The sequence below is a fragment of the Dipodomys spectabilis genome, unplaced genomic scaffold (genome assembly GCF_019054845.1).
Source record: "Dipodomys spectabilis isolate Male_0828 unplaced genomic scaffold, ASM1905484v1 ptg000289l, whole genome shotgun sequence".
Lineage (NCBI taxonomy): Eukaryota > Metazoa > Chordata > Mammalia > Rodentia > Heteromyidae > Dipodomys > Dipodomys spectabilis.
The window spans coordinates 7533107-7559512 of NW_024870966.1; the positions used below are offsets into that span (position 1 = coordinate 7533107).

Genomic DNA, 26406 nt, shown 5'->3' on the forward strand with positions numbered 1-26406 from the left:
CCCAAGTTCCCACCTGGTACAAATGCAGAGCCTAGGAGTGAGTGGGTACTGTGACCCAGAGCAGCCCAGCGTCCATGTGGTCTGCGGTGCCACTCCCGCAGGAGGCAAGTGCTCCTCTAGCTGGAGCAGGACGCTGTGTGCACAACCAATGTGGAGGAAGATGGCAGCAGGTGTGGCGGCCCACGGCCAGGTGGGATCATGAGGTCCTCCGGTGCTTTTCTTCCTGATCCAGACCTGTATTCCTCTCTTGATATGCACCTTTTATGCCTCTGATGACCCCAAACCTCAACCCCCGTGTCCCCTCCCCCTCCACTTCACCCACTGGCCTTCCAGATGCACTCAGCCCAGTGTGGAACCTTAGGATTCCTATTTGTTGTGTCTATTTAGTAAGTTGAGTGAGCCTTGCTGTGTTTAATGGTGAGTTTTACCCCTATTTCCTTCTCTTAACATAGCCTCATCTTCTAGGAAGTGATGCTGGCTTGTGGCTTGTCCATTACTGCTTCTCATCGCGGGCCTGTGGATCTCTGTAGGCTCCACAGACTAGCAGTGCCTCATTCTGCCCCAACCATGGTTGAGGCCCCTCCCCTGGGAGGCAGCCCCGCCCGGCCCCGCCAGCGCGGAAGGCTGCAGGCATCTGTGAGAGCTGCCTCGGAAGTCCATCTGATGGACTCAAACAGAGCTCTGGGCAGTCGGGCAGGTTAGGGGTGGCACCATGTGGGGAGGGCTCCGAAGAGGGTTTGTGTGGCATCTTCAGCCACTGAAAGACAGGCTGAGGGAGGCAAGCCCTTCACCCCAAATCCTTGCCGATGGCACCCAGGCACTGCCAGCCAAAATGGAGGCTTCTGTTACTGAGCGAATTGTGTCCTGACCCAGAATGGGACCATCTATGGAGAAAACAGAAGTACCAAACGATGCGTCCTGTGGGTGTTTGCCTTTGAAACACAAATGTTGCTCTTAAATGGGTGTTTCTAACACCACCACAGCCTCTAGGATTTAAACCACCTCAAGGGTGTGCTTGAAGCGAGAGTTACCAAGGTGAGATGTGTGTGCGTGGCTCAGCTCTGCTCCACAGCACGCGAGGCTCCTAAATTCTAATTCCACCCATTACTGTGCTCAGGGACGTCCCTCACGTCACACAGGGTGTGACTTCAGGGTTTCCGGTGTGGACGGGACTCTTCTGTGTACACAACCCCGTTCTCCAGCAGCTCACCTGTCACCCACCCGGCTACACCACCCAAAAGTCCCTCCCTACCCTGTTCTGCACCGACTTCAAGCACAACCTCTTACTAAGTTGGCTGAAACATGTAGTTACATCTATTGGTCTGAAGACAGGGCTTCCTGTGTGCAAGGCAAGGCAGACTGAACACAAGAGGCAATGACCTGCAGGTCTTTATTCTAGAAGAACACGAAGGGCCATGCTGTATCCACCCACCCCCAAATTTTCCCCTTTCATTAATGAGGTCCCGCCATAGTCTCTTCCATGACACGGAGCTTTTGAAAACGAGTCAAACCCAGGAGATTCTTAAATTTGTTCCCTTCCCTGTCTCCCCCCCCCCATACTATTATTTACAGAATTCACTCTTACAATGACGGTGGAAGACCTGAACACTAATCCCACTCTTCACTGTATCCTCCATGTCTGCTATACATCTTCACCGTCGCGCAGACGCCTGCTTCTCACTCTCTTGGAGCTCATGGTGTCGTCTGCCTGTTTGGGAAGAAAAACACAGTATTAGAAGACTTAATCCAACTTCTTACGATCAACTCTGCTGTGTAAAACCCCAATCCTTACAGGTGTTACACGGTACCTTCATTCGAGATAATTTTTAGGTTAGAAATTAATTTTAAGATATAGCAACCACCCTGAAATTTTTTTCCTAACCTTTTTATAATTTTCAGTGTTGTAAAGCAAAATTTTCCTTATCTTTTCATACCAAAATATCTCATGTATTGTTTAATGTATACTATATGTAATAGGAAACTCAATTTCTTTATCAATGTAAACATTTGCACTAATAGGAAATGCTATTCACCCTGTGCTGGTGCTCACACTTATAATGCTAGCAACTCAGGAGGCTGAGATCTGAGGATCTCAGTTTGAAGCCAGCCCAGGGAAGAAAAGTCCATGAAGACTCTTAGCTCCAATAAGCTACTCAGAAAAAGGTGGAAGTGTGCTGTGGCTCAAGTGGTAGAGTACTACCCTGGAGCAAAAGAAGCCCAGGGACAGCCCAGGCCCTGAGTTCAAGCCCCAGGACCAGGAAGGGAAGGAAGGAGGGAGGGAGGGAGGTTGGTTCTTCAGAAAAAGGGAATAGGATTTGCACTGAAACTTCTGATTCTCCTACAGCGAACTCCCCATAGACAGGACGCCCACTGAACTCTGTGACCAGAGCCCTATAGGAGGGCTTAGGAGAACACATCTTACCCTGAGCGCTGGGGAAACACACAGAGGCCAGGCCCCCATTCAGCTAGAAATGAGGGTCCAGATGCTGGCCCAAAGGCCTTGCCTTCCCAGAGGGAGAGCCTGGGCCTTGGAATCTCGGCCCCACTGGACCCGGAACTGCTCTTCACCAACCAGGTGCCACCAGGGAGACGCTGGGCCTACTTTAAAAGCAGCTTTATGACCATGGATAGTACAGAAAGGAAGAGGCTGGGAAATGTAGCAGGTACTCAAAAAGCCAAGGCTGTTTGAATGGAAAAATTGCGGAAAATGCTGACCGGGTGAAATGCTAGATGGTACAGTTGTCAGAGGGCAGAAGCTGAATCCAAGGCGGATGGGAGAAGGCAGGAGACACAGCTGAGACTCACTCTGGGACCCTGGCTGGGATGGAGAGCCTGGAGGCAGACCTGTCACCCCAGTTTAGTTTGCAGAGAACCAATCTCACATCACAAACCGCCTATGAGATTGTATTTGCTTTTCTCATCCATGTCAAGATGTGCTTTCCGATACCCTAGGCAACTCTCGCTGGGCCACCTGCTCCCGGAAGTGGAAGTGGGGCCTCGGGAAAGCTAAGTTGCAAACTGAGCACATGTAGTTTGTAGAGAGAGAGCAGAAATATAGGATGGGCAGTCCACTAAGGACACAGCCCTGGAGAGACACGCGTGTCAGTGTGGGCACAGGGGCGATGGGGAGAGGCCCCAGGACCCGACAGGGCACGGCCGCACTCACGTTGAGACCTTGCTGCTGCGCCAAGTGAAAGGAATACTGTTCTTTCGTCCTTCAATGTCACTCCAATGAGGTACCATGTGCCAAACAATTCTGGCCTTTTTTGCTTTGTTTTGGTGCCAGTCCTAGGGCTTTGAACTCGGGACCTGGGCACTGTCCCTGAGCTCCTTTGTGCTCAAAGGCTAGCGCTCTCCCACTCCAGACACAGCTTCTACTTCTGCCTCTTTAGAGGTAAGTCTCATGGACTTTACTGCCAACTACGATCCTCAGATCTCAGCCTCCCCAATAGCTAGGAGTACTGGCATGAACCACTGCTACTCAGCTTTTTGGTTACTGTTGTTTTGTTTCAATTGGGGGTTAGTCTCTTGTACTTTCCTGCCTGGGCTGATTTTGAACAACACTGCTCAAATCTCGCCCTCCTGAGTAGTTAGGATTACAGTCATGAGCCAATGATGCCTGGCTAAACTTCCTATTAAGCCAGCTAAATCAATCATTCCCCCAGAAGGAAACAAATCCATTTTCATTACACTTTACAGCTTATGCAAATTATTAATTTATGAGCTACTTGCAGCCACACTTATAGTCCATTAACTTTGATACCGTCTGGCTGAGGAGGGCAGGGTGAGACATGCACCTCCTATTGAGCATCATTTACCAAGCCCTCTTTGGCTCGGGCAGGCTCCCAGCCCTGGCTACCTATGCATTAGTAGGCGAGGCTGACCCTGAGACAATGTCACCTACAGTCTAGGGAGCTGCATGAAAAGCTGTCAAGAAGAGAGGACCGAGTGAGTTCCTAGTTCTTCCAGGATGGGTGGAGTCTTCAGTCATCTGAACTCCCCATCTGAAGCGGAAGTCCCACAGCAGGCACAACAGACTGTAGTTCGGGTAAGGATAGAGACACGGCTCTGGTCAGTGCTCCTGCCGTCCAGCTGTGTGCTGGCTGACTGTGCGGTCATACGCCCCTTTGCAATATGAGACCTCTCTGTCTTTTCTGAGACACAGTCCATTCCTTACCTTCTTTGGATTTTCTGCACCTCGCTTGGCCCCTCGAGTTACTCTGGGCTTGGGTTCACTGTCCAAAGTGCTTCCTGCGGGCTGGATTGCAGTCCTCTTAGCTCGCAAGCCCCTCACATCCGGCCTTGCCCCGCTCTCGTTCTGACCCCTGCTGGAGCTCTCCTGGCTCTCCTTCACCTTGTCCTCGGCGGGGAGGGGCGCGGAGGCCTTGCTCTGCCCTCCAGACCGCAGGCCCCCGCGGGCTCCTCTGACGTGGCCCCGCGTGGCAGGTTGCTGGCCTCCATTCTCTTTGCTCTGTGGCTCTGTGTCTTGGGAGGTCTTCTCAGGTTTCTTCGCGTTTCTCTTTGCTGTAACCTTCTCTGCAGACCCAAGCCCTTCGGGGCTCTGCTGTCCCGCACGTGGGTTTTGTGGGTGTCTGATACGCAGAGACATTCTCTGAGGGGGAACACATCCACGTAGTTACAAAAGATGACAGCACACTTCCAGATTCTACCAGCCAAACCTCCAACTTCACGTACTCAAAAGCAAACACCACAGGAGTAAAAAAGGACTGCAAATTTGTATTTCTTTTCTAAGAGATTCAAAGCCTTCCTCCTACAGAGAAAGGGCCACCTGTACTGATGTATTAGAATCCCAACCTCAATGTCTAGCAGGCCATACACCAACTCTAACATTTAGGTGTCAGTACTGAGAAGGCCCCAGTACATGGGTGGCCCCTCAGCATCTGCTGCCGGCCGGCCCAGGACTGCACTCACGGGGGTTCGGGTGTGCAGGAACCTCACAGCCCAGGCATTTCACCGCTCAAGGTGGGAGCTGGACATTGCCCTGGTAAACCCACGTAAGACACACAGCTCCTCCCAATGGGCCTGGCGCCAGCACCGGGAGTGCTCAGGGCTCTCACCTGATTGGCAGCAGGTGCCTCTCGGGGTTCCCCGTCTTCTGTCTCCGTGCTGTTGCAGCTCTGTTCTTCCCCCAGGTGAATTTTGGGAGCGAGAACTCTCAGACACTTCAGCATCTTTAAAGGCCGGGGTGGCCTGGGCCTCTGACGGACGGCTGGCTTCTCCTCTGAAGAAGCGGGCGTCGTTGTCACAGAGCTCTGCACACCGGGCCCATCTTCTCCAGGTTCCTGTTTGGGGATCAGGGATGTCACAGGCTTCTCTTTTGGGGCCCTGAGGACTCTTCTGGAGGTCTTCAGAGGTTTGGGGGTGACCACACCATTTGTCAGCTCTTCTGTGTGCGCTGGGGGTTGGACTGTCTCTTTGGGGGCAGCTGGGCCACCTAGGGGCTGGGTGCTTTCCTTACGAGCCCCCCGCAGCCTCCTGGTACCAGTGACATTATTTGCTGGGTCGAGTGCCTGCTTTGCAGGTTCCTTTGAAGCCTGGCTATCTGTAACATTGCCTTCTAGCACCTTCCGAGTGCGTGTGGTTTGCCTCGATGCTCGGGTCAGCGTCCTAGCCGCCGGGAGTTCCTCCTCCGTGTCCACCGTGCCCCGTCGTGACCTGGTCGTTCTCTTCGAGGGGACAGAGGTGTCCTGCGGCTGGGGCTGTGGAGGCTGGCGGGGCGTGTTTGTGGACTTCTCATTGTCTGCTGGATCCTCCGTGTGAGCCGGTGCCTGGAGAGCCTCTGGGAGGCTGGCCGGGTCGAGAGGCGGGGCCTTCTCCGCAGCTGCCCCCCGCAGCCTCTTGGGGCGAGCTACTCTTGCTGGGGGGGCAAGTTCTGGCTGCAGAGGTTCCTCCAACATAGTGACGCCCTCACTGCTATGCATGGGCTTCCCGGCTGTCTTCCTGGTCTCCCGTGCTGGTCCCGAAGTCTCCTTGCTCACCATAGCGTTCCCACGTCGCGTCCTAAGTGGTCTCCTCGAGGCTGTGTCCGTGTCGGGCTCTGGCTGTGGAGACTGGTGGGGGATTCTGCCGGTGCTCGCATCACTTCCGGAGTCTTCCATGTGCGCTGGGGGTTGGATTGTCTCGTTGGAGGCAGCCAGGCTGTCTAGGGGCTGGGTGCTTTCCTTACGAGCCCCCCGCAGCTTCCTGGTACCAGTGATGCTTTTTGCTGGGTCTGGGACCTGCTTTGCAGATTCCTTTGAAACCTGAATGTCAGTAACTTTGCCTTCTAGGACTTTCCTGGTGCGCGTGGCTTGCCTGGACGCTCGGGTCAGTGTCTTTGCCTCGGGGAGCTCCCCCTCCGTGTCCACCGTGCCCCGTCGGGTCCTGGTTGCTCTTTTCAGGGGGACAGAGGTGTCCTGTGGCTCGGGCTGTGGAGGCTGGCGGGGCGTGTTTGTGTCCTTGGTTCCGAGGAGCTCCTGCAAGCCGGCCTGGTCGTCTGGGGACAAGGCCTTCTCAGGCACCCCGCGAAGTCTCTTGCTTTTGCTGCCAGTTACACTATCTGCGGGATCCAGTTTCCGTTTTGCACGAGGTTTAACCACCCCGGCCCCATCTTCACCTCCGGGCACTTGGGGTGTGCGTGTGGGCTCCCCTGACTTGTGTGGGAGCTTTGAGAACCCCAAGGGCTCCCCATCTGTGGGGGCTTTCCCCAGACTTGCCCTGGCCTGTCTCTTGGCGGTTGCTGGGGTGTTGGTTGGTGGTAGCTGTGGTGCTGCGCGGGGCACCAGGTCCTCGGGGCGGCCGGGCGTCTGGAAGAGCTCCTGCAGGCCGGAAAGGTCCTCCAGGGGCTGGGCTTTCTCTTTGGGTGTCATCCGCCGCAGCCTGCTGCCAGCTCTTCTTGCTGGGTCACGGGCTGGACGTGCAGATACCTCCCCGGCTTTGGGGACCGTGACCTCACCATCTGGCACTCTGTGTGTGTGTGTGGTCTCCTCCAACGCCTCTGTCATCTCCTGGGGGGCCGGAAGTTCTTTTTTCACCCTCAGTGTTCCCAGACTCGGCCTAGACGGTCTCCCTGGTTCTGACTGTGGAGAAGTGCCGGGCAATCCTGTGATTTCCATAGGCATTGAGTCCTTGGGGTGGCCTGGGGTCTGGAAGAGCTCCTGCAAGCCAGACAGGTCCTCCAGGGGCTGGCTCCTTTCCTTAGGAGCTCTTGGCTGCTTCCAGCGGCCCTGTCTATTAGCGACTGTGCGTGGTGTCTGCATTGTGGATTTCCCTAAAGCGGCCTTGCTTTGTGTTACCTTGGGGCTGCTCTTAGAGGCCCCTGACGGAGACCGAGGCCTCTGCTTTCTTGGCTCTTCTTCCACATCGTTCCCCCGACTTGGCCTGGGCTGTCTCCTTACACCTGCAGTTCTCACTAGCTCTGGTTGTGGAGATCTGCCGGACACCTCTGTGGTCCTGTTAACAGTCTTTGAGCCCTTGCTGCGGTCTGGAGTCTGGAAGAGCTCCCGGAGGCCAGGCAGGTCTCCCGGGGACTGGCCCCTCCTCTCCGGCGTGCGCCTCCTAGGGCCAGTGGAAGTGGCCGGCAGGTGCGGTTTCTGTTCCGGAGTCAGCACAAGCGCTGAGCTGGCGCCCCCTGGCTGTGGCACGATGGGTGTGCGCACGGCAGACTGCCTTTGCTTCCTGAGTGGGGAAAGCTCTTCTTTCACAGCCAAGTGCCCCAGACTGGCCCTGGGCTGTCTCTGTGTGCTCCTCGGGGTCCTGACTGCTCCTGGTTTTGGAGATGTGGAGGCTCTTTCTGTGGTTCCATCAGCAGCGGTCGAGTCCTGGGCATGGCCCGGGGTCTGGAAGAGCTGCTGCAAGAAGGACAGGTCTTCTAGAGGCTGGGCCTTCTCCCTAGGGGTCCTCCGCAGCCTCTTGCTGACAGTCACACTGGCTTCTGAGCTCAGCTTCCGCTTTGTGGGTAGCTTCCCAGCTCGGGTGCCACTGTCCCCACCTTTGGGTTCCCGGAGAACCTGTGAGAGCTCCCCGAGTCCTGGAAGCCGCCCCTCCATGTGGGCTTTCCTCAGGCTCATCTTGGATCGTCTCCGTGTGCTTCTTGGAGTCTTGACCGGCTCTGGTGACATTTCTGTAACTGGTGACATTTCTGTAACTTCACCAGGAGTCCTTGGATCCTTGCTGTGCTCTGGTGTCTGGAAGAGTTCCTGGACGCCGGACAGATCCCCCAGGAGCTGGCTCCTTCCCTTAGAAGTCCGGGGCCGTCTCTTGGATCCAGTCAAGTCTCTGGTCATGTCTGGTGTCTGCTCTGGAGTTTGCACGAATGCTGCGCTGAGTCCCTCTTCTTCTGGTGCTGTGGGTGTTTGCAAGGCCTTGCCTGGTGACTGCTGAAGTTTCCTGAGTGAGGAAAGTTCTCTCTCAGCCATGTCTCCCACACTTGTCCTGGGCTGTCTCTTCACACCTGTGGGAACTTTAACTGGTTCTGACTGTGGAGCATTGCTAGGCGTTGCTGTGGATTTGATCACAATCATTGGCTGATTTTTGCTCTCTGGTGTTTGGAAGAGCTCCTGGACGCCAGACAGATCCCCCAGGAGCAGGCTCCTTCCCTTAGAAGTCCGGGGCCGTCTCTTGGATCCAGTCAAGTCTCTGGTCATGTCTGGTGTCTGCTCTGGAGTTTGCACGAATGCTGCGCTGAGTCCCTCTTCTTCTGGTGCTGTGGGTGTTTGCAAGGCCTTGCCTGGTGACTGCTGAAGTTTCCTGAGTGAGGAAAGTTCTCTCTCAGCCATGTTTCCCACACTTGTCCTGGGCTGTCTCTTCACACCTGTGGGAACTTTAACTGGTTCTGACTGTGGAGCTTTTCTGGGCGTTGCTGTGGATTTGATCACAATCATTGGCTGATTTTTGCTCTCTGGTGTTTGGAAGAGCTCCTGGAAGCCGGACAGATCCCCCAGAAGCTGGCTCCTTCCCTTAGAAGTCCGGGGCCGTCTCTTGGATCCAGTCAAGTCTCCTGTCATGTCTGGTGTCTGCTCTGGAGTTTGCAAGAATGCTGTGCTGAGTTCCTCCTCTTCTGGTGCTGTGGGTGTTTGCAAGGCTTTGCCTGGTGACAGCTGAAGTTTCTTGAGTGATGAAACTGCTTTCACATTCACATTTTCCAGACTTGGCCTGGGCTGTCTCCTTACACCTGCAGGAGTTCTCACTAGCTCTGGTTGTGGAGATCTGCCGGACACCTCTGTGGTCCTGTTAACAGTCTTTGAGCCCTTGCTGCGGTCTGGAGTCTGGAAGAGCTCCCGGAGGCCAGGCAGGTCTCCCGGGGACTGGCCCCTCCTCTCCGGCGTGCGCCTCCTAGGGCCAGTGGAAGTGGCCGGCAGGTGCGGTTTCTGTTCCGGAGTCAGCACAAGCGCTGAGCTGGCGCCCCCTGGCTGTGGCACAATGGGTGTGCGCACGGCAGACTGCCTTTGCTTCCTGAGTGGGGAAAGCCCTTCTTTCACAGCCAAGTGCCCCAGACTGGCCCTGGGCTGTCTCTGTGTGCTCCTCGGGGTCCTGACTGCTCCTGGTTTTGGAGATGTGGAGGCTCTTTCTGTGGTTCCATCAGCAGCGGTCGAGTCCTGGGCATGGCCCGGGGTCTGGAAGAGCTGCTGCAAGAAGGACAGGTCTTCTAGAGGCTGGGCCTTCTCCCTAGGGGTCCTCCGCAGCCTCTTGCTGACAGTCACACTGGCTTCTGAGCTCAGCTTCCGCTTTGTGGGTAGCTTCCCAGCTCGGGTGCCACTGTCCCCACCTTTGGGTTCCCGGAGAACCTGTGAGAGCTCCCCGAGTCCTGGAAGCCGCCCCTCCATGTGGGCTTTCCCCAGGCTCATCTTGGATCGTCTCCGTGTGCTTCTTGGAGTCTTGACCGGCTCTGGTGACATTTCTGTAACTTCACCAGGAGTCCTTGGATCCTTGCTGTGCTCTGGTGTCTGGAAGAGTTCCTGGACGCCGGACAGATCCCCCAGGAGCTGGCTCCTTCCCTTAGAAGTCCGGGGCCGTCTCTTGGATCCAGTCAAGTCTCTGGTCATGTCTGGTGTCTGCTCTGGAGTTTGCACGAATGCTGCGCTGAGTCCCTCTTCTTCTGGTGCTGTGGGTGTTTGCAAGGCCTTGCCTGGTGACTGCTGAAGTTTCCTGAGTGAGGAAAGTTCTCTCTCAGCCATGTCTCCCACACTTGTCCTGGGCTGTCTCTTCACACCTGTGGGAACTTTAACTGGTTCTGACTGTGGAGCATTGCTAGGCGTTGCTGTGGATTTGATCACAATCATTGGCTGATTTTTGCTCTCTGGTGTCTGGAAGAGCTCCTGGACGCCAGACAGATCCCCCAGGAGCTGGCTCCTTCCCTTAGAAGTCCGGGGCCGTCTCTTGGATCCAGTCAAGTCTCCTGTCATGTCTGGTGTCTGCTCTGGAGTTTGCATGAATGCTGTGCTGAGTTCCTCCTCTTCTGGTGCTGTGGGTGTTTGCAAGGCCTTGCCTGGTGACTGCTGAAGTTTTCTGAGTGAGGAAAGTTCTCTCTCAGCCATGTTTCCCACACTTGTCCTGGGCTGCCTTTGTGTGCTTCCTGGGGTTCTGGCTGTTGTTGCCTGTGGTGCTTCACGGGTCCTTTTTGTGGTTCTGTCAGTAATCACCAAGTCCTTGGAAAGACCTGGTGTTTGGAGGAGCTCCTGGAAGCCAGCCAGGTCTTCAAGTTGAGTCTTCTCTTTAGGTGTCTCCTGTTGTCTCTTGCTACCAGTTACATTTCCTACTGGATATACTATCTGCTTTGCAGGTTCCTTCAAAGCTCTGATGCTTGTGACATCTGGCTGTGTGACTTTGGGGGCACGCGTGTCCCCCACTGATATGTGAGCAAACTTCCTTAATGCTGAGAGCTTGCTGGCATCCATTTCCCTACTCGGTGTGACTGGCTGTGCTTTTGTGCTTGTTGGCATAGGCTGTGGAGATTTGCGAGGTACTTTAGCTTTCTCATGAGCCATGGGCTGACCTGGTGTTTGGAACAGTTCTGCGAAGCCGACCAGGTCTTCTAGAGGTTGGGTCTGCCTCTTAGGAGTTCTTGGTCCCTTCTTCACCCTAGCTGCACACGCAGCTGGGTCCCCGTGTGGTCTGGGAGTGCCTGGTGTCAGGTTCGTGTGCGTGGGCTGATGAGACATGTGGGGGGCATCCTCCTGGCTGTCCTCTGTCTTCGGTGGTCTCTTTCTGGTGTTTGTGAGATCAGCTCCTTGGGAGGAACTATCTGTTCCGGTGGTTTGGTCGGCCTCATTTTCTGGTTCCTTGGCATGGGCTGGTGTACCCAGGAGCTCTTTGGGTCCAAGTTTCTGCCCCTCGCTTCTTGATCTCCTCACAGCTGTCACCTTTGCTGAACTTTCTGTTGATTTGTCCCTTTCCCTGCCAGTTTCTGCGGATCCTGCACTGTCCTCGCCCTCCGCCTTCCGTGCCCACAGCGGTGTCTTCCTCAGGGGTGTGTCCGTGACGCCCTCAGCCGGGGGTCCTTCGGTTCCTCCATTCTTACTTCTCACAGGTGGCGTCTGTGAACTCCGGAGCTCCCTTGATTGCCTTAACCTGCTGGCACTGGGTACTGTGTTCAGAGGCTCCTTCACAGCATCTGGAGTTTTCCTTTCTGGGTGAGTCGTTTTAGGCATGTTCTGAGGAGTCTTTGCGGTGCTTCTGTCTTCTCTGCTCTGCTCTTTTATGGTGTGGCTTTCAGAGCATTTATCAGATGGCTCCCCTGCTGAGTTCTGAGAACTGAACACTGTAAGAAATAAAAATGCATACAATAAGCATCTTTGCTGCACTATATCCTTAATGTGATATAATTAGTCAGTAGTTCAGTTTCATCATCTGCTTTGATAAGGCTACCAATCCAATCCTGAATCTATCGTAGTTATGTTCCACACCACCCTTAAGGGTAAGTCTCTTTCTCAACATGGGGAGGCCCTCACGAAGTTGTGCTCAGAATCTGGAGTGACTACTTGAGGGGAAAACCAGACTTTAGAGGAGTCTTCTGAAGGCGGCCACGCTGCAGGGCACTGACCAAAACAAGGCAATTTTTCTTTGCACATTAGAAAGTGCCTTCATCTCCAGGGAAGTGGCAGGGCCTGTACTGTGTATGTGCAAGAACCACACTGTACAAGGAACATCTCACTGTTAGCACCAGCAAGCACTGGCAGGGTAGCAAGCAATTCCTTCTGCCCAAGGCCAAACAGGAAGGTAAGGAAATACATCCCTAGCCTCACACACTCTGTCTCCTCCTGATTATCAGAGCAGATGAGTAACTCAGCAGTTTGAAAGGTACTATCTTTCTCTTGTGTAATTGCACATTTTCTATTTGGTAATTAACGTCAATATGATAAGATGCCAGTGTACTTCTCCACATTATCATCCTCTTAAAACTAAAAGCATACAGAAATCATCATCACCAATGAACTTGGGCTCTCTCTGTCTGTTAGTAGATGCCAGTATTAGTTCAACTCAAATGGCATTTTACCAGGGACGTCTGCTGTAGAGAAGGAACAGAGAGTTGTCTGTGATGGAACAGGGCCCTCAGCAAGTCCTGGGCAAAAGTAGAAGGTGCTAAGAAATAAAATAGGCCAACCCCAAGTCTCTGAAGTGGTGCACAGAGGATTTTCTCCTGAATTCACTCCTTGAAACTGTTTTCCAGTCAAGTTCTCTGGACTGGAAAGAGTGAAGGAGGCGGGGCCAGTCGTCTGGGGCTTCTCCTTCACAGGTGTCTTGAACAATTCAGTTATCCCTGATAAATAAGAACATGAAATAGATGTGTATGTATGTAACATAGGTACAAAATATAGCATGACATGAGGTCACCTCACACAGAATGAACTACAGGACAGGTGATCCATGGGAGTTGAATCCGTCAAAGAATGAGAGGACAGCCAGAGGAAAACTTAGCCAGGCCCCATCTCAATAAGAAGCTAAGTCTAGTGGTACGTGCCTATTAACCCCACCTGTACAGGAACACAGTACAGGCCTCACTTGGGCATAAATGAGAGACCCTAGCTGAAAAATAATGAAAGCAAAAAGAAGTGGGCTGTGGCTCAAGCGGTAAAATGCCTGCAGCAAGAACAAGGGCTCTGAATTCAAACCCCAGTACAACAACCAACAGCTCACTTATCTTCAAGTTATCTCTCATCGTTTATACTTTAACATTTCATAACTTCTGTATCAGTACATCATATATATTCACAACTTATAAGCATACACACACACAATATCTATCTTTGGTTTTGTATTTTTGTTCTTCTTTAAAAGGTAAATGTTAATCGACCCAAACACAGCTCTTGATATAGGCTACTTGGCACACGTTATACAGACAATGCATTGTACTGAAGGGTTTAATGACTTGCTACTCCTCATCTGCCACAAAATAAGACTCCGTGTACCCAGTTCTAATCTGACCTCCCTCCCGAACTGGACAGAGTGAAAGCATCAAGCACAGCGTGACACACAGCCACTGTGGCCTCCTTGCCTTCAGGGCCAGGCAAGCATGAGGGAGAAGGAAGTGGGGGTCACTCCATCACTAGCCGCTTCAGAGAACTTTCTCACAGCGCCTCCCTTCAAGTGATGGCTATGCTTCTCAGAACGACTGAAACTGGATTGCTTTCTCTTGCCTGGTTCTAATACAGATTCAGAATCCATCGAAGATCTCCATGTGAGAAACTAGAAACTCGACCGGGAAGAACAAGGGAAAAATCTAGAACATATTGGCATAGGAGGTAACTTCCTAAATAGAACTCCCCAATAGTTCAGCAAATTAGGAGCACGGATTGACAAATAGCTGTCCAGCAAAAAGGTGACATAGGCAGAGACTTAGCCAACAGGGGGGAGCACCAGCAGGGCCAGGGCGACCTTACAACTAGACAGAAGAGCCTGAAGGACGGAGAAAATCAGCATGGAGAAAATCTTTTCCAGCTGTCTATCAGAGAATAGGTGTAGCTCAAAGAACTAACCTAAGCGGACTGCTCCCTCACACCTATACTCCAAGGCTGAACTCTGAGGATCAAAGTTCAAAGCCAGCCCAGGCAGTCAAATGTGGAGGACTCTTATCTCCAATTAACCAGCAAAGAAACTGCTAGAAGTGGAGGCAGGGCTCAAATAGTGAAGTGCCAGCCTGGAGCAAAAAAGCTAAGTGGGAAGCCCCAAGTTCAAGCCCCAGTAGCAGCACAACAAACAAAAAAAGAACACAATTCCCAAAGAATCAACAACTCAATAGGTGGGCAAATAAACTGAACAATTCTCGAAAGGACAAAACAAATGGTCAATAAATATGGAAAGAAGGTGAATCTTGAAAAGCCAATTATTGCTCTGAAACAACTAGTCCCACCTCTGAGATAACCATTAGTGTGACAGCAGCGTCACATGAGAGCCTGCACCTGCCCCATGGAAAAGCATTCTCCCCACCTCTCCAGACGAAATGTATGCATTGGAACCCCCTCCGCAGAACACACAACCCCCAGAGCAGACAGAGACCTGTCCTTGCACTCCATCCAGCTTTGTATCTTCTGTGCCCACGCTCTCAAGTAGACAAAGATAAGTGGCAAGCATCAACAGTGTCATAACCACGAGGATCAAAGGGGTTCACAGTTGACAGCTCAGGCTGCTTACCTGACAGATCTTCACTGTAGTCCATTTTTCGGTTGAACACAAAGCTGTTCAGCATCCTGGAGGGCCGAGCAGGAATGCTGACCTTTTCAGTCTGAGCTTTCCCGATGACAATGGTACAAGGGGAGTTGGCATGGCCGGTGCTGAACTGATGGCGAACGCTGGCTGTAGGCTTCTGTAGAAAATAAGTAGGTAAGGGGGTAAAGTGTGAAAGCAGACACAGTCAGGAAGGGTCGTGCGACAGCGGTGACTAGTGTGACGGCAAGGTGGCGCGGCCGCCATACCTTCGGGGTGCTCGGCTTCCTCTGTCTTCTGCCCACCGGCTTTGGAGGACCGTGCTTCGGCACTCTCACCTGCGTCTGCTTAGCACCAAGTTTCACGACATCTGCCCACGATTTTGCAACTGTCAAAGGGAAAAGATGGGGGTGCTGCTCAGCCTGGCAGGGCCTCGGGCACTGACCTTCAAATGGGCCTGCCACCGCCACTCTCACCGATGAGGTTGGCCTCTGACGCCCCGCTTCTTCTCTTGGAACAGATCCTCTGCAGGATGTCATGCTGCCCCCGGCTGATGGATGTCCGCTTGGAAGACGAGCCGGCGCTCTTCCTCCCCGCTCTCTTAGGAGCGTCTGTCTGTCCCGGGGAGCCGCTGACCCCAGAGGCAGTCGAGGCCTTGCCTGATCTGCGTCTTTGGCCGTTTACCCCAGGCTGGGTTACTCCAGGACTAGAAGCCACAGCGCCTGTGCACACATCCTGCGCTGTGACCTCCACACAGATTTCTGAAGATTCTTCTTCCCCAGATGGGGGCTGCTCCTGACAAGAGACATATTTTCATAAGGAACTTTGCCAAACAACTAAGATTTCCACAATGCCTGTCACCAACCTATTCCACAAGCCATGGCACAGGATTTCAGGATGGGTGTGGTAGTTCAAGGATGTAATTCCAGCTACGGGGGGGGGGGGGGGGGGGGGGGGGGGGTGGGTTTGGGGGAGTGGGGAAGTGAGGGGGGGGTAATAGACAGGGATCAGTTCAAGGCCAGACAACCCCTATAACAAGAAGCCAGGTGTGCAACTCATGCCTGTAAATATCTCAACCGAGGAGCCAGGTCCATGACTTCACACCTGTAAGTTCCAGCTACAAGGGAGGCAGAAATAGGAGGATTGTCATGTGAGGGTGACCTAGGGGAGGGAAAAAAAAAAAAAAAAAGAGTTCAAAGGCTACCTGGAAAACAAGCATATCACAATGAGGACATGGCTCATGCAGAGTTCAAAACCCCAGTACAAAGAAAAGTATCTAAGATTTATCTTGAATCAATAGAAATTTAAGACCTGTCTTCCAACCCTAAAGAAGACAGCTGTCCCACTCATTTCTTAATTTTTTTGGCAGACCTGGGTTTGAATTATTATTCGGCAAGTGCTCTACCAGGTAAACACAAACCCAGTCATTTTTGTGTTACATTTGATGTTTTAGATAAGGTTTCAGTTTGCCCAGGGCTGGCCCAGATCCACAATCCTCCTCTGCCTGCCTAGTAGCTAGGATTACAGATGTGCACGGCCAAGCCCAACCCTGTCTGTTCATTAAGGGAAGAGCAGGGCAACACAGCATTGGTTGAGTCTAAGTTGAGATCTTCTGGGTGAAGTGTGGAGAGAACACGTGCTCATTCCAAGGAGGAACTCTGACTGGTCCCAGCAACTCCAGCTGCAGGTTCCAGTTCTGAGCTGACATTACAGGGAAGGAGAATGCAGGAAAGCGTTCAGAGTACCTTCCATCTCCGTTCCATAGCAAGAGGCAATAAAGCCTTCCCAGGCCCTGTGAGGAAGGTGATCTCTGTGGACAAATGCCTCTGGGATCTAAAGCCAAGGGAAGAAGCCAGGCCAAGCAATAGATGGCCAAAGGGCTAAGAGTGGCCTATGTAGAGAGGCGGTTGGACTGCCAGATTCCCCTTCTCCACAGTTAAAATGCTTTAATTGTAGCTCACAAACCTAAAAGAAAACAGAACACTCCTTGTATTTGCATGGGGCCACGTTGCAATGCGCCAGGGTGGTCATGCAGCACTACTGTTATCAGGATGTTCCCCATGGAAGGAGAAAGTGCAGGCACCTGCTGAGCAGTGACCCCGTCCTACACCCCAGAGCCTAAGTTCACCTCCCGGTGCCCAGGGTGCTGTCTTTAAATTACCAAAAAAAAAAAAAAAAAAAAAACCTAAGACCTGGGTGTGGTTCTACCTCGGGATGCTGGAAGGGAAGAAGAGAAGGGAAGAAGGGAAGGGAAGGGAAGGGAAGAGAAGGAAAGGGAAGGGTAGCGGCAGAGAGAGCCACCAGCAGTGAGAGGAGCACAGTGGTCAACAAGTGTGGCGACTCACCTTGATGATCTTCTTCAGGACAGCCGGCGTGTGGGTGACAGGCAGCTTCCTCTTGCTTGGTGTTTCTCCTCTTTTGAGTGGTGTATTTGGAGGCAAGTTCTCATCGAATAATTCAGGTCTCAGACGACCACCAAAGGACACACGTCTTCTCTTCAAAGAGGCTCCCTCGCTCTTGTCTAAATGAGTACACAAATGAGAAATGAGCAATTTAAAAAACAAAAAAAACCTATACCAGGACTTGCAACTTATTTCAAAGTAGCACTGGAAAATAACCCACCCGAAAAATGCACGGAAACCAGACAGCTTCATTCTCACAGAATAGTGACGAAGCCAGAGCAAGCCAGAGACTCAAGTTCCAACTGGACAGTAATGCCCCATGACATGTGTGGCTCAAGCTAATGACCAGCCTGCAGGAGTGGCTGGTCCTGCGGAACAGACAATACCAACACAACTTTACTAACAGACTGAAAAAACTTCCTAGGACTCGTATACCGGCCTGGCCCCGACCTGCCAGTGTGAGCTGCAATGTCTCCAGCCAGCAATCAATTCATGCAGTCCCACACAAGGTCCTGAGCCACCAGTCAGCACAAATCTCCCATCGCGGCAAGGCTCAATGGAACATACTTGCACAGCAGGCCACATGTGAAGAGGGACCTTGCTAAGACTGAAGCAGGGGACCACTCCTCTCTGTGTGCAGAAAGAAGCCACACCTACGCCAACCACTGTGTGCCCCCGGGCTGTCACTTTCACATTTGCAACAGGGAGATGAAGATTCCCCAGCAACTGATTCCAAACTGAACCCGAAGGAGACAGTGGACCGGGCAGGGTAGCCGCCTGTAGGTGAGTATAGACACTAAGTGGAAAGCCATCTGATTCTTCTCCTTACTGACTTGGGACAGATGGAGAGGAGACCCCATGTCTTTGGGTGCCTCCATCCTTCCGACTGGCCTCACAATGTGGTTCTCTAAGCGCCAGGACACCTCCTCTAGCCTCAGAGGTCTGAGTCCCCTCCCGTCCATCTGCTGAAAGGTGAGCACACTTTGTATTCTTCACCAGAGTTGCCATGACTGATTGACGGTCTCAAGTCATACCTCTATATACATGGTGGGTATTAACCTTTTGGGGGAAACAGATTTACAGTTAAATAAACTTACTAATGGAATCACCAAAGTTGCTGATATCAACTGAACTAAGACCAGGTAACCCAGAGCCAATCTGTCCGGATTTCACAGCCAATTTGTTGGGCTCATCAAGGAAATCCTTTGAAATCTTGCTTTCAGTGCGAGGAAAGCACTGAGTTATAAAAGGCTCCTTTCTGACTTCTGGAGGAGGCCTTTCTGCCTCTGCAGGAACGCTTCTGCTTCTGGAAGAGAGACAGTCTGGCTGACCGGCGGGGCTGGCAGTGGCCCCCGCAATGGCTGATGGGCGATTTCCAGTCAAGCGCCTCCGAGGTGTGACAGGTCTATCAGCTGACCCAATGCCTTCACCTGGGCCCAGATTCACAGCCTCTCCTCCAGTAATATACGGGCCTGTGTCCTTTCGTGGCTGGGAGTACCGCCCTGGGCTCTTTGTTGTAGTCTCAGCCACAGAAATGCTAGAATTCAGGGCCTCGTCAGAAGTGTGAGCAGGGTCCGCACTGATGCCCTTTTCCTGGGTCTGGTTGGTTTCTGGTGTGAATGAAGAGGCTGCCTTAATGCAGAGAGTGTCAGCAGACCTTGGTCTTGCTTTGTGTGACCCCCAGGGCAGGTTCTCCCTTCTCTCTTTCTCTGTGGCACTATCAAGCTGCAATCCTGATTTCCTCCGAGTCTGTGCAAGGCTTTGTTTTCGCAAGCTGAGGCTCAACTCCTCCTTCATCGACTGGTAGAGCTTCTCAAAGGGAGACTCTGTGTCCTTGCTACTGTCAAGGCTCTGTGCCAAGGGTAAAGACTTTAGGTCTCCGCAAGGACTTGCGGTTACCCTGGGCTTCTCCTTAGGACCCCTAGGAGTGGGCCTTCCTGCTTTCCCTCCATCGTTTCCCACTTGCTCTGGGGAACAAGCGTGAAGTAGCTGTGGGGCTGCTCTGTGCTCCGAGCCGTCGGGGGGTAGCGCTGTCGCCCATGAGCTCCTTGCCGGGCTCCTGAGACCTTGAAGCAGTGACTTTTGAATGGGTTCTGGAACCTTGAGCTTTCCCATCTTGGCAGTAAATTATGAAATAAGAAACAGAAGTTCAACGTTTTTCTCAACGATTAACCACTGTGGAATTCACTATTGTATCAAAACCTAGCTTCTCATTTAGTGCTCACAGTACTTAGTTGCCTAAAATGTACAATACTGTGATCTGATACTCTGATGCAAATAAATCATATTGCCTTCACTATATGTAAGGTAAAGTATACTACCGATCCACCCAGAATTAGGGACAAGTGAATGTACAAGCTGTGTACACCTGAACACGACCCTGAGCACGGAACCCCAAAGGTCACTAGGGGACGAGCTAGCTCAGCTTTCTGCCTTAATATGACCTGTGAAAAGCACACAGCCTCCTAGGGTTGGGGGAAAAAAGACTTCACACTTGCATGCTCCTCCTGCCCCTCCCTTGAGACAGTGCGCTCACCCCGAAGGTCCCAGAACATGACCAACCAGTACAAACCAGGGGGAGTAGAGAGGCTGGATCTGGAGGATCGCCGTGCCCATGCCTGTCAGGTGGAAAAATAAAACAGCAGTGATTTAGCACCTTCCTAGCGCTGACATTCTTCATAATAAAATTGTTCTAATTAATTAGCTTCTGGGCCAAAGTTCTGTGTTCCAGAAATGGCCCAAATCATTTAGAAGCTTGTGGTCATGACACAGCTAGAGCTTCTTGGCTGACTGTATTTATGTACATAGACCGTTAGAATAGAATACAAACTACAGGTTTAAACAGACACCGAAGCTCAGAGAACTTCCTTAAAGTTTATCCCCAACATCACATGAGAGAAGAACAAAAGCTAACATTCAACCTCACCTACATCTGCTAACTCAATATAGTACAGAACTTCACACTGCCCGAGTTTCCTTAGAAATGGGCTCAAGGGTGTGTTGGTGAATTCTGTTGCGGCCTAGCCTGTGCTCTCCTTGCTGGCAGACAATCACTGTGTATGGGAGAGCCCCAAAGTTAGGGCCCACGTGGGAACAGGACCCCACATACTGCCACCTCAGCTCCAGCATCCCTAGCCTGCCGCAGCACACAGTGCCTGCATCTTCTTCCTATGGAACTTCTGTTGATTAAGGAAAAAATTATCCAAAAACGATTACTAAAGATAAAGAAGATAGCTAATTCTCTCTAATTATTGTCTGTGAGGTTGTGGCAGGATTAAAAACTTCAATGCTTAATTTGAAGACCAGCATGAACTTGTTTCAAAAACAGCTCAAAACAAAACAGCTGAGCACCAGTGGCTCAGGCCTGTAATCCTAGCTACCCAGGAGGAGGCTGAGATCTGAGAATCACTGTTCAAAGCCAGCCCAGGCAGAAACGTCGCTGAGATTCTTATCTCTAGTTAGCCACCAGAAAACCAGAAGTGGCACTGTGGCTCAAATCATAGAGCTGAAGCAGCTGAAGGACAGCGCCCAGACCCAGAGTTCAAGCCCCATGACTGACAAAACACAACAATAATAACAACAACAAAACCCAGCCAGGCATTGGTGGCTCATGCCTGTAAGCCCAGCCTACAGGATGGCACTTCCAAGGAGGAGGGCTCATCATGATTAGTCTTCCTGTCTTCATTCAGTACTTTCCTCTCACCTGTGACTCTGCTAAACCAGCCAACTTCGCTGGTTTAGCTTTGGCTTAGCCAAACTTCCTTCCTCTGTTGTTTTAGATACCAAAGAAGACGATACCAAGTGGCAAATACTCCTATAGGAATGTTGCCCATGTTTTCAGTGACTTAAACTGAGCTGTAATGTCTTCTCCCGGATTTATCCAGCTTATTCCTGATGCAATTTTTCCATTCTCAAGGAATCTAAACTTCTATATGTTAAGATATGTTTAGCTTTTTCATTTATAAACAACTTCAAATTTCTAGATAGTTGAGATAACTCTTTGTGGAAGATGATAAGTTTTAATTTCAGGCTTCAATAGGAGTATCTTATGACTGATCGTCCAAAATGAACAACGAGAAAAACCTTATTAGTATAGACATGTGTGGTGACTCATTCCTATAATCCCAGCGACTTTAAAGCAGGGATCAGGAGTTCAAATCCCAAGCAAATGTTAGCCAAAACCCATCTCAATAAAACACAACAAATCAGCCCAAACCCATGTTGTATTTCACATCACCTGCTCCTGTCTTTTTCCTGGAAATTCATCTGGCTTGCTTTCATTCTGAGGACTTTCCTTTTCATACCTGCAAAACCCAGAACAAGACAGACTTGGATGAAGGGCGTAGAGTCTGTGGCTCACGCCTATATATTGGGTTATATTCGTAGACCTCCTAAGGAAGCAAGTCAGACTTTGTTCAGAGTATCATCCTACACACAGAAGTTTAGAGTTAAGAGAACATCTTACACTAACAAATTACATAACTGTCCTTAGGTTTCTTTTGGGACACTGCCATCAGATGCCGACCTTCTACTGACTGGCCACCTGTGACTTCACCCATGTTCCACACCCAAGGAGTCACCCACAGGCCCAGAAGGCCCATCAGCAACGTGCTCTTCACCCACACGGCAAAGTCACGTGCTTCCAGGTGAGACAAAGCAACCCTTTAGAACCATGAGCACTTATTGAGTCTGGATGAAACACTGCGTATTATCAGGCCAGACAACTGTTCCTACAGGTCTCAGCGACCAAAGCATAGGTGCAATCCTTCATGATTCGCAAGGTAATTTCTGGAGCTTCAATGAATAAATGGCCAGATTTGAAGTCAGATGCCAAGTAAGTAACATCTGAAATTATCAGATATTTTGGAACAGTTTCTCGTGATATCAGAGTACTGAATACAAATCTCTCCTCCTAAGACCCATTTTCTACTCTCTGTGGAGGGCATTTAATAATCACAACTGAATTATGTTTCTCTGTGGTGAACAGTTCATTCCAGGTTTATAATTCCTAACTAGAAGTTTATGTTTAATAAAGTGCCTTTTAAAATAGTGCATAACAAAGAACATTCTACAATGATTTGACAGATCAATCCAACCAGGTGCAAGTGGTATAATCCTGGCTCCTCAGGAGGTTGCGATCTGGAGGACTAAGACTCAAAGCCAGCCCAGGCAAACTCCACTAGACTTACCTCCAAAAATAACTAGCAAATACTCCTGCTGGAGGCATGGCAAGTAGAAGAGATCGGAAAGCAAGTGTGAGGCCCCCCAGTGCAAATCTCATATTGGCAAATAATAACAAACATGATAACAAAAATGATCATAAAATTGTAAAAGTCACTATCAAGAAGATATTGCAATCAAAAGCAAGTTACCCTCCTCCACTCTTTCACTACTTTTTCAGGGAGACTGAAAGAGGATACTCTCTATGCCTCAGATCATATAATAGTATTATCAAAATGAAAAACAAGAGCCACTTGACAACAAGTTCCAAGAGCCAACATATGCCATAAGAGCTAAACAAACCTGAAATTACAGGATGGAAAATATTACACTTAGCAAGCCCTAATCAAAGGAAAATATTTTGGTACAGGCATGTGGTTCTAGCAGGTTCTGAGTTCAAACAGCCTCTACAGGACCAAATCGCCTTGCCTCTGCCTACTTAGGTGACCTCAAATCCCGGGCTCCCATCACATTTGAGCCGCACGTGTCATTCAGAAATCTTTAGGCTTGTATGTTATCAGCGTTGGAAATGAAGGTCTGAAACGTTTCGACATTTGCCAACATGAAAGCAGGGGCCACACTGAACGGGGACACTGGTCCGCAGGCAGGGACAGCGCGACGTCTACCTCAGCCAGCCACTCGGCGCCTACCTGAAAGACCGGTCAATAATAGTGATGACATCGCCGTGTTTCAGGTGCACAGGTTTGTCAATGGCAGACCCATTCAGCTGGGTTGGATTTGTAGAACTGAAATTATATAATGTGGCCTACGGGTGGAGAGCAGGGGATATCTGTGATTAGCTAAAGGGCAAATAGGAAAGCTTTAGAAATGGTCTACCCCGCAACCCACTTACCTCCTGCCCGCTGACCTCAATTCTGCAATGCAGTTTTGACACTACAGGGAGCTGGATGCGAATATCACATTCGATATCCCTTAATAAAAAATGCAAAAAAGTATGGTGTTTTTGTTGTTTTCACAACACTTCAGTTTTTCAAAATAAAACCAAATTTGGCCAGCGATATGTATTTCACAAACATCACACAAGAAGCAATTTTAGATCTTTAATACATAGAGTTCTTAGAAATTATTATTTTAGAATAATGAGAACACCAATTACAATTCAGAAATCACTGTTCAAAAGCACACATAAAGTATTTTATACTAATTCTGAAGAATATTATTTTAGTGCTTTAAAAAAATAAATAAGCCTGTTTGTTTTATGGGTGTTTTACTCCAGCCTTCACAGCCCTAGCTCTCATAGCACCTCTCTGTGCTTGTGTCTTCATATAGAAATAGATGATATTAGGTTATACTATATTATATGCTAGGTTTTATTATTCTGTATGTTGTTTTGTTGTGTCAAACAAGTAAATGAGCTGCACACATCATTCACATGTATGGCACAAACACCATTGTGTGGGAGCTTTTCACTGCTGTTCTAAAACCACATACTAGCCAGGCACTGGTAGCTCAACCTGTAACTCTAGCTAATCAAGGAGGCTGAGATCTGAGGATCAAGGTTTGAAGCCAGTGATTCCAGCAGCAAAGTCAGTAAGACTCATCTCCAAAAAAAGCTGGAAGTGGGGCTATGACTGGGGGCTATGGCAGTAGAATGCCAACCTTGCGCACAAAAACTGAGACTGTGGTAGGCCTTGAGTTTAAGCCCCAGTACCAGTACACAGAATGAACGAAAACACACACACACACACACACACACACACACACACACACACACACACACACACACACACACACACACACTCCACCTGAACTGGTAGACTTGAGTCAATGAACATTACAAATACTAATCTGCAGGCAAAAAAAAAAAAAAAAACCTATCTAAATGTATTGGGCTCAAACAAAACTGAAACTCTTTAGTACAACTACTTAGAGATAAAAGTTACATTTATATACGTAACTGTACACATATATGTTTATCAATATAAACAATACAAAAATATCATTGGGTTCCAGTGGCTTGTGCTTTTAATTCTAACTACTCAGGAGGCTGAGATAGATCTGAGGATCACCATTCAAAGTCATCCCTAACCGGAAAGTCTGACTCTTTGCTAATTAGCCACCCCCAGACACACCCACACACGCATACGCATACGCATACACAGGCACACACACAGCTGGAAGTGGAGCTGTGACAAGTGGCAGAGTACTAACTTTGCTCAGGGATGGTGTCCAGACCCTGAGCTCAAGCCCCAGGACAGGAGCAAAAGAAAACAAGATGAAGAGAAAAGTATCTAGCTTCAACTTGCCCTTCCACAGAAGCTAGCATGGCAAAGCACAGAACTGATCATTCCTAAATCCTTCTGTGAGCTACTAGAGAAAGGTTCACCGGTAGCTTCCGGGAGCTTGCTTCAACATCCAGAGGTGGTGGACATGAATATGAACTGCTAATTCTGTTTCTCTTCCACATGAACCTCTAGAATCCAAGCATATTCCTTCCCTGAAGTCACACGACCAAACACGAATTCACAGACTACAATCTCTACTGTACAATAAATAAACCACCAAATGACCAGATCTGAGAACGCCAACTTTACTTCTTTCTTTCAAGGCAGGGGTTCACACCCCTAATCCTAGCTACTCAGGAGGCTGAGATCTGAGGATGGCAGTTCAAAGCCAGTCTGGGCAAGTAAGTCCCTCAGATCCTTATCAATTAATGTTTCTCTCTCTCTCACACACACACACGCACGCGCACACACACACGCACGCGCACACACACACGCACGCGCACACACACACGCACGCGCACACACACACGCACGCGCACACACACACGCACGCGCGCGCTCGAGCGCTACCAGAAATGGAGGTTTGGCTCAAGTGACAGAATGCCAGCGCCCGAGTAAAAAAGCTAAGAGACAGCACCTAGGGCTTGAGTTCGAAACCTAGTACTGTCAGGCACAAAAATTAATAACTGCAAGTGCCACGTATGCACACGGGCGCGCGCGCGCGCGCACGCACACACACACAGAGGATGGGGGGAGCGCCGGGCTGGCGGCAGACCCCGCACCCGGGCACTGCGGCGGTGACCCGAGGCTCCTCCCAGCCGGGCTGTCCCTGTCCCGGGCTCTGCCGGGGAGGCCGCCGCGGGCCCACCTCTCCCAGGCTCGGGGAGACGATGTTTCCAGACTCCTGGGTGGCCGCCGTCGGAGCCTGACCAAGTCCAATCCCCGCCCGCCGTTCCCGGCTCCGGACCCGCACCCGGGCCCGGCCGCGCGCACCCGGGGGGCAGGCTCCCAAGCGCCGTCCGCGCAGCCCGAGGTTTCGGTCGAGCGCCCTGTAGTGCTGGTCTCCGTGGGTCGGACCGGGACTGCGCGTCGCCAGGCCAGCGTCCACCCGGAGGCCAGGCGCGGGGCACGGAGCGCGGGACACGGGGCAGAGGGCAGGGGGTGCGGGGCAGGGGGCGCGGGACACGGGACAGGAGGCGTGGGGCAGGGGGCGCGGGGCAGAGGGCAGGGGCCACGGGCGGCCGCGCTCACCTTCCGAACGAGCAGCTGCGGAGGCTCAGCGGGAAGCGGGCGCCGTCCAGGCCGCTCCTCTTGATGGTGACCAGGCCCGGGGGCCCCATCGCCGTCCGCCGCCGCCGCGGTGCGCGCGGATCTGCCTGGCCGGGGCGGGGTGTCACCCTGGCGGCCGGGCGGGGCCCTCGCGCCGCCCCCCGCACCCCGCGTTCCCGGGATCGCCGGTCCCCCGGAGGCCAGGCCCGGCCGACTTACCGCGCGGGCCAGCCGAGGCGACCCCGCCAGGCCGCGGGTGGTCCGCCCCGCCCCGCCGCCGGTCCTCCGCACCACCCCGCGCAGTCCGGCCGCCGCGCTCGCCCGCTCGCTCCGCCTCGCCCCGCCGCCCCGCACCGCCCGGCCACCCGCGCCGCCCGCACCTCCCGCAGGACCCGGTGGCAGTTCCGCGCCAAAGACGCGCTCTGCGCCTGCCCGATTCAAACGAAAACGGCGGTTCAAATTCTGGCGCTAAGCGCTGCGATTGGTCAGGATGACGTGGCGAGAGACCAATAGGAAGAGCCCGGCGGGAGTGGGCGGGCGCAGTGGGTGTGGTCGTGGACGGAGCCTGGCAGGGAGCGAGGTGGGGGTGGAGAGGCTCCAGGGGGCGGGGCTTGCATGCGCGGGGTCCT

At 51.7% G+C, this 26406-nt stretch overlaps 1 protein-coding gene across 1 annotated transcript; it reads right to left on the reverse strand.

The window, feature by feature from the left end:
* Positions 1 to 1360: 1360 nt before the first annotated feature.
* Mki67 (marker of proliferation Ki-67) lies at positions 1361 to 25867 on the reverse strand. The gene is given in 15 exon segments (XM_042701459.1): positions 1361 to 1708; positions 4178 to 4612; positions 5079 to 11758; positions 12602 to 12757; positions 14629 to 14800; positions 14910 to 15028; positions 15117 to 15435; positions 16986 to 17161; positions 18140 to 19157; positions 19615 to 19656; positions 19658 to 19660; positions 21280 to 21346; positions 22913 to 23028; positions 23116 to 23194; positions 25760 to 25867. Coding segments are annotated over 15 exon segments (9537 nt in total). The 5' UTR covers positions 25849 to 25867; the 3' UTR covers positions 1361 to 1642.
* Positions 25868 to 26406: the final 539 nt, after the last annotated feature.